This window comes from Buceros rhinoceros, unplaced genomic scaffold (assembly GCF_000710305.1).
Source record: "Buceros rhinoceros silvestris isolate BGI_N320 unplaced genomic scaffold, ASM71030v1 scaffold23303, whole genome shotgun sequence".
Classification (NCBI taxonomy): Eukaryota; Metazoa; Chordata; class Aves; order Bucerotiformes; family Bucerotidae; genus Buceros; species Buceros rhinoceros.
The window spans coordinates 7759-15637 of record NW_010403424.1 but is presented as its reverse complement, the minus strand read 5'-3'; the positions used below and the strand labels follow the sequence as shown (position 1 = coordinate 15637).

Genomic DNA, 7879 nt, shown 5'->3' with positions numbered 1-7879 from the left:
TTCCTGCTGTAATAAGCGAGAAGGAGCAAAGAGAGTGACAGCTTTGTTCTCAGGGTACGAGAACTGACCCTCTTGAGTACAGAGGACCATTTAAAAGCAAGGAAAAAAACCCCAAAGCTGAATAAAAGAAAAACGCCGTATCTCCAGAGACATGTTTTCAAACCATACAGCAGACAGCCCCAGAAAGGACCACAAGAGAGCGTGGCCATGTTCTCTGGCCATAACCACAGTCTGATCGACACAGATGAGTATGGAGGCAGAAAGGACAGAATGGTGCACTTTGTTGACAGTCCCTACCTGAAGGGACACTGGTTGGTCCACTTTGATGGTTTCTGATGTACTAAACCTCAAGATCAAAAACATTCTTTGTCTTTCTCTTCTGATTTTTGGGGGTTTTTTTTGTTTTGTTTTTTTTTTAATAATTTAGATCTATGGAAAAGTTACCACGGAGAGCAGAGAACCAGCTAAAGAACAGCATTATGAGAATAAGCCGCTGGGCAGAAATACAATTTTTAATGTGTTTATGACAACTTTTGGATCACTGATTTAAGCTGAACACCTAGTGGTAACTTGGAAAAGATTTCTTTTTTTAAAAGCCAAGAGTCATATCTCAACTACTGGTTTGATAATGGCCCTGTAAATCCCAACATCCATCATAAGCTTTAAAAAAAAAAAAAAAACAACCACAACAGGGAAAACAGAAGATATCTAATGCCCTAAAGGGGTAAAAAGAAAACACATCCCATCTTTCTTATAAAAAGTGAAAATAAAACTAAAAACCATTTCAACAGTCAGAATCCAGCTGTGAAAACTACTGTCATTTCCTAAGGCTCTATACAGGCTACAACGTATGTACATGCCCTCAAAAAATGATATAAAAGGACAGAAAGTAGTTAGAAAGAAATGACTCGAGGCCAGACTTGCAGAAGCATGTTAAGAGCTCTTCCAACCCCGTCACCGAAAGAGCCAGCCCTGTCGTTACCAGGAAAAAACTACACCGAGGTTTTGCAGCAGCTTTATGAGAAACACAGGGTTTAGCTACCGTTCCGCACGGCACCGTCCAGGGCATTCACCTGTACCTGCTCATGGCTCCCCGTTCACTAACTGGTTTTCAAACCGAAGCCTGACAGAAGAGCACTCTCAGGCCAGTTTGGCTGTGAAAGCCTGTTCCGCAGAGCTGCCCGCTTTGGTTACCTGCCCGTCCTTGGCGTAGCAAACCGAATTGGACTGGGTGTATTTGACAGCGATGCTGGCAACAATCAGGTCTCGGACAGCAGACTCGGGCAGCTGAAACAAAACGCTACTGTCAACAGCCCATTCCAACAACCGTGACTAGCCAGCTGGCTAGTGACCCACAAATCCCCAGAGCAACCACAAGTCTTGGGCCAGAGAGAGGGATATCTCGTTTGTTCACTCACCAGCAAATTTTGTTTAGACTAAAAACCGTAAGTGACTGGTTTGGCAGTTAACCTCACGGCTTGGACAGATGAGACTTACCGGGTGAAGAGGGCTCTGTCGCTGGCCCTAGTCTGCTGCATTTGTCTACAAGATGAATTGGGGACCACAACAATAACAACAGCTCCCAATATCTGCACTAAGTATTATTTTTAATCTCTTCCATTACTAATTTATTAAAATTATTTTTATTACCTCAATGTCTGAACTTGCTTCTGAGCCCATGGCTAATAATGTGCTCATTAACATCTGTTTTTTAATGAGAACAAGACCAGATAAAGAAATAACCAATAACTGTGTCTGATGATGTGAGCTGTAAGTGATGAGCAATATCAACAGTTTATATAACACACCGAACACCAATGGGAGAAGTAAACAGTGAGTCAGACTGAGATCACAACCGGTCCTCAGCACTTGGCCATCTCACTGTAAGAAATTACAAAGGGTAGCTTCTTATTTATAAGAAATACAAACATTTTGGTAGTCAGAGATAAAGGGGCAAGGTCCAGCTCCTCTTATTTATGGAAGGAATCAAAACAAAGGCAAACTACCCCGATTCACCCAAGTATTTCTGGTCCAGAAAGTTTGCTGCATTGTTTTGTTAAGAGCCAGTTAAATCTCATTAAAATATTTTAAGAGCTCTTAAAATAGAGCAGTGATGCCTTCCTCAATGAAAGCACACCAGTTCATCCCACCAGTCCTTAAGTTCATTTATCTTCTGCCACTTACTTACGTTTTTATTCTTTGTAACGATGTTCTTGAACAGCGACTGGTCGATGACTGCATTGTTCCTCTTCTGCATGAGGTGCAATCCATAGAGGGTTCGAATCTCATTGTCATCTGGCTCATAACAGGGATCCATCTAAAAGCCAATGGACAGGCCAGTAAAACACTCTTGGAGCAATTCAAAGCCCACATCCAGTAATAGCTCAGGTTAAAACACATTATCTAAAGAATCCAAGAGAAGCAAACTGTTTATAGAAAGCAATGTCACATCATCAGAAGCAGTTAGAATTAACTGCAGTAGCAAGGTCTCGACAACACAAGGTGGCATTTAGAGGGCGAAGAGAGGTAATGCAGTAGAGATGCTTAGATACAAACATCCACGTAAGCCATAGAAATCTATAGTCTTCCAGTCTTTAACAGAAAGGGGAAAACATCCTCACAAGAGTCTTCCAGTCTTTCACAGGAAGGTAGAACTGTTTTGAGTTGCTTCATACATACCTCAAGGTACAACTCCCAACCCTCTTTGAAAGTGAGCAGCAAATACGGTTGTTTCCAGAGATGCACTCTCTTGGAGCACATCTCCGAACAAGCACGCAGAACCATTAATTTAAACGAGTAAAAAAGGGGTAAAGCTAAATGAACTGTTAAACTGCCTTCAGGTCTACCCACACACGGGCCTCTAGAATTCTGGTAGCCCCAGCTCAGGTTACTGAGACATGAAGTAAACCGGATTAAGGCTAACAGCCCTAAATAGGAGTGTGCACACACTTTGTGTGGTTTCCCTAATCCATTTAAAGTAGTTGAGACCAACTTATCTTTGCTTCTCTCTGCAGACAGGCCTTGAAGATACAGGCTTAACCAGAAGGCCCTCATCCTTGCGAAGCGAATTGAATTCGGGAGGTAATCAGCTGCCAAGAGTATCTGCCATTTCATTCCTTCTTGCCTGAAGCTCCTGAACCATCTCCTGCAGCTCCCCCTGGTAGTAACACTACAACTGCAACTTCAGCTAAGCCTTGGATTTTCTTTTGGTAATGTTACAGTAAAGTTCTCTGCTGGTTTGTCTCTCCAAGTCAGTCAGAAATAGGACCTGTTTGACTGCTCTGGCAGCACTATGTAATCTGTTACTCACGTTCACCAAAACTGCATGATTTTGAAGTCCCAGCAATCCCCCACACAATGTTAATGTTCCTTGACAAGCATCCTGGTTGCACTGTGTAAAGGTGCCGCATCCCAGGTGCAAACTCTGCCTGTACTAGACTGCCCTACAAATCCGATGTGCCCAGAGAAGGCTCCCCCCACTGATACCCCACTGCCAAGACTCCCAACAGCACTGAGCCACTGTATCAGAGTTCAGGGATGAAACAAATCCAGCAAAAGCAAGAGGGAAACTGGCAAAGAGCAGAAAGAGCATAGAAATTCTGTACCTTTGAATTGCTGTCACTGGTTCATAGCTTTAATTACTTTGAATCCACACCACTTGGAAAGCCAAAGAAGGCATTATATAAATACTCCCTCCTAAGACAATAGGCTAAATGTGACCACAACACTGCTGGTGCAATTCCAGCTCCTACAGGAAACCCCAAGGGCCCAGAGGAAACACCACCATCCACTAGAGAGGGACCCAGATCAGCTCCCCAGCTATTTGGACATGAACATCGGTGAAAAGCAGGTACAAGAAGAGCAGCAGAGAGTTATAGTAGAGCAGGAGTACAAACCTGGAGGACACAGTAAGCACCATTCTTCTTTTTGGCAAGGATTTTGAGAGCTTCTTCCTCATAGCCAGGAGCTACCACACCATCAGATACCTGCAACACACACAGATTTCAGCTTCCATGTGAAAAAGAGGGGCTAATACCAAAAGCTGCACCTGGCATTTCCAGGAAGGCACTGCACACACACCTGGTGGGGTCTGTAGGTACCATACAATACCAAAGGCTCTGTTACAGTACTGGTTCCAGCCTTGGAAATGGGAAACAGCAGAGCAATATAAGCTCTTGGCAGGAGGTAGTAAAAATTACTCTGCCATCACTTTAAGCAGAATGGAACTAATAACCCTCCCCAGAGGAAACAGCTTGTGCACAACATTTCCCCTGCTGGGGGAACTCAGCTTAAAAAAAATAAATCCATTTTTCAACAGTGACACTCCTGATGAGACAAAAATATTGGCAAAGGAACTGTCAACAGCATTGGAACTGAGAAAAGTTCACATTCCTCAGCGCCCTGAAGTGATCCACACCTTTCACATTCTTATCCTACAGCGTGGGTGGGGTTTTGTGTTTAAGCAACAGGATACCAAATGTTATCCTCACAAACCAGTCAAAGGTGCTCTTTCATTTGTTTGAAAAGAAATCTCCAACCTAAAAGAGAGCCCTTTGCACTGTGTTTTCTCTTGAAAAAATTGTAAGCAAGATAGAATGGGATGAACATGTTTGCTAACTCCCAGTTGTTTAACCCTGTATTTAAATGGGTGACTTGTGCAGTCAGCCATGGAGTGAACGCTGAATCCAGCAAAGTAAGAAATGCAGCCTAGAAAGTGGCTGCTGAGCCTCCAGGTAAGTTGTATCAGCTGGCAGGTAGCAATCTACATCCACATTCCTGCCCCAGGCAAGAGGGCGGCCATCGGCAATCCAGTCCTCTGTTGCGCTGATTACAGCCCTTCAACCAGACACCAGTGACAGCGTAATCAAGGTCCATCTCCAAAGGCCTACTCGGAGACAGAGGGTTGCAATCACCTCTTGGAAAGCAGCATTCCAAGCACTGCTATTTCCCAGGCTCTCCCACACAGCCACATTTTAAGTGGTAAGAAGAAAAACACATCCAACGATAGGTGTAAATTCTGCACTCCACGTAGCGAATTACACAAATGGACCAATATAAACTCTTCAGTAACACAGGTCAAACTCAAACAGAATGGTTGTTAGAAACTGAGGACTCCATCTAGTATGAGTCTCCTTTTTACACCCAACTGTTTTGCTGCTGTTTAACTAACCTCTCTGGAAATAATCTTGGCAGTAGCCACATCGCAGATATCAGACAGGGCAATGAAGTCACCGAAAGAAGACATCCGATCAGCTCCTGCAAAATCATAGTTTTAGTCACTTACCACAGAAAACTCTTTGCTCCTACAATCCAGTCAATTTCCATGACAGCTAATAATTTAATCCCAGAGCAAAAACAAAACCAAAAAAGGCTACATAAGAGTAAAGATGAAAAATCCTACCTCAAACACACACACACTTTTAGATATCGCCATAGTTCAGACATTCTTCCTTCTTCACTGCATTTATCAAAGCTTGCTCTGCTCTAGCCATGAGGCAAGCACACACACACTTTTAGATATCGCCATAGTTCAGACATTCTTCCTTCTTCACTGCATTTATCAAAGCTTGCTCTGGGGACAAGGACAGGCAAGGGGACAAGGACAGGCAAGGGGACAAGGACAGGCAAGGATCATACACAAAGATTTTAGATGGGAGACAGTTGGAAAAGAAGGAAAGCTTTTTAGCCTCTGCTCCCACCTAGCTTTTCCTGCAAGAAATCAGATGCAGAAATGTAGCCAAAAGCAATATTTGATTTTTTAAATAAATATTCTCTATATTTAATGGCATAGCTAAGGTGAACTTCGCTTCCATGACGGATGCTCTTCTAAGGGTTTATTTTTCTACCAATCATGCAATGGTTTTTTTTTTGAGGGCCATGTTCAAAGGTGGTCTTTAAAGCCATAAAAAAAAAAAAAATGAACCCAAGCCAATATACCCTTATCAAGTAAGTTTGCTTTGTTTTCCATAATGTGTGCAGATCTTCTAGGAACACCATGGCAAATGAGAGAATTAGCCAAGTATGTCAGCTCAACAGAGAAAGCTATTTATTTACTTATTTTTAGCTTTTTCTGAGAGCTCTGCAGTACAAAAGCATTAAAAAAAAAAAAAACACCCACCAAATGCTAGGCAGAAACATTTCTACTCAAGTATTCCTGAGCACCCCTTCTGCAGTGTAAGGCTGAGTGTGCTACCAGCATGGTTGTTTATCCAGATTCTTTAGCCAAAACCCCACAGATTTATATATATGGCTGTGTATACACACATTTAAATTTAAAAAAAAAAATCTCTGCAGGTCTTCTCTATACATCAAGGAACAGAATCCAAAATCTTTGGAACAATATACAAGGTCTGCTCACTTGGAGAACATTTCTGATAGGCATTCAGTTCATTTAGTCCATCAGATCCCTACAGAGAAAAACCCTACAGAGGAGGAGTACAGAGCAAAGGGAAGAGCCTGGGAAGTGCTTCACATGCTGCTCGGGTGCCCAGAGAATTCAGCTCTTTGGACATGCCAGTTTATTCCCGGGCTTCTCACCTCTGCTTCGCGCATAGGCAGACGCCAAGGGCGTTAAGGTCTTGTGGAAGTCGTGCACCATGCAGACTTGCGCCTCCTCTTCACTCAGAGGTATTCCAACAGCAGCACCTAGTGGGAAACACAAGCCAGGGCACTCAAACCAGAGCCTCTCACTGGCCCCTGCCCCGGGACCTCCCCAGATTGCCAGGGCACACAGCTAAGAAAAAAGCATGGCAGTAAGGAGCCACTCACCTGCAGGACTGACATGTTTGAAGGAGGCCGCAGCAGGAACGCCTAATGCCTGCCTAAGTTCCTTCACCAGCTGCCAGGCATTGAGAGCATCACACAGGTTGATGAACCCTGGAGACCCATTCACCACTGCAAACACAGCACACATACAGACACGTTAAAGTGGGCAGACCTCTCTCCCCAGAGTCTGGAGAGCAAGCAGAAGAGATTTCTCCCACCAAGAACTGAAATCACTACAAATTGTTCTAGTGAAATGACCCTGGCTCCTCAGCAACTGGTTAAGAGCCCTGGAAAGCTTTAACAACATGTGAGGAATGTATAGGCTTGAAGCTCGGGAGATGCCAATACAATTCTCTTGCCTACCAGAAGCTGCTGATGCCATCTTGGAGCAAGACACACGCTGACCCTGTGCACCTTCCCTCTTGTGAAAGGGGAACAAAAGAACCCCAAAACATTCCCCCTTACGTTTTTTGAACTTTTTACTGGTAGGCATTTGGAACAAGAGCCACCTCTGAGGGAGACCAGGGTGCACAGGCAGTGCTGTCAGGAAAGAAAGAGCACAAAAAGCAGGTAGATTTCTTTATAAATCTAGTAAATAAATTTCACACAGTGACTATGGCTCTGATTCTACAAAGTACTAGCCAAACTTTTAGCACATTGTCTTTAACTGGTGTCAGCAGAACCACTCAGACACAGAATTTCAGGCAAGTTTTTTTTTTTTTTTTTTTTTTTTTTTTTTTTTTTTTTTTTTTTTTTTTTTTTTTTTTTTTTTTTTTTTTTTTTTTTACAATGTTTAATCTGGTCCTTTCATCAGAAATCCATGCCAAGAGTAAAGGCTATTTAGTCTGCTCTCAAAACCTTTTGCCTTGGCCCTGCAATAAGAACTGCTTGTACTGACACGGCAGGACTGCAAGCACTTCAGGAGACAGGAAAAAAAAGATTATTTTAGCAGTACTCCATGACCAGAACAAGTGAACAGTGTTGTTCTGCTGCCATACTGGGAGGCAGACTTGCAAGCAAATCAACTTCCAGTGGAGGCGTGGCAAAGCTTCCTATGAGATTCCAGCATTGAAATAAGGAAATTCTGCAACACAAAGCTTCACTGTCTGTTCAG

At 43.2% G+C, this 7879-nt stretch overlaps 1 protein-coding gene across 1 annotated transcript in view; it reads right to left on the bottom strand.

Annotated features, from left to right (window-relative positions):
* Positions 1-7879, bottom strand: part of ATIC (5-aminoimidazole-4-carboxamide ribonucleotide formyltransferase/IMP cyclohydrolase) — a gene marked incomplete at its 5' end in the record, with an annotated part of 22288 nt that overhangs the window by 6795 nt on the left and 7614 nt on the right. The window contains 6 exons of the mRNA XM_010133013.1: positions 1195-1287; positions 2189-2317; positions 3897-3986; positions 5171-5256; positions 6538-6645; positions 6769-6894. Of these exons, the coding sequence (XP_010131315.1) occupies positions 1195-1287; positions 2189-2317; positions 3897-3986; positions 5171-5256; positions 6538-6645; positions 6769-6894 (632 nt within the window). The remainder of the gene's footprint in view (positions 1-1194; positions 1288-2188; positions 2318-3896; positions 3987-5170; positions 5257-6537; positions 6646-6768; positions 6895-7879) is intronic.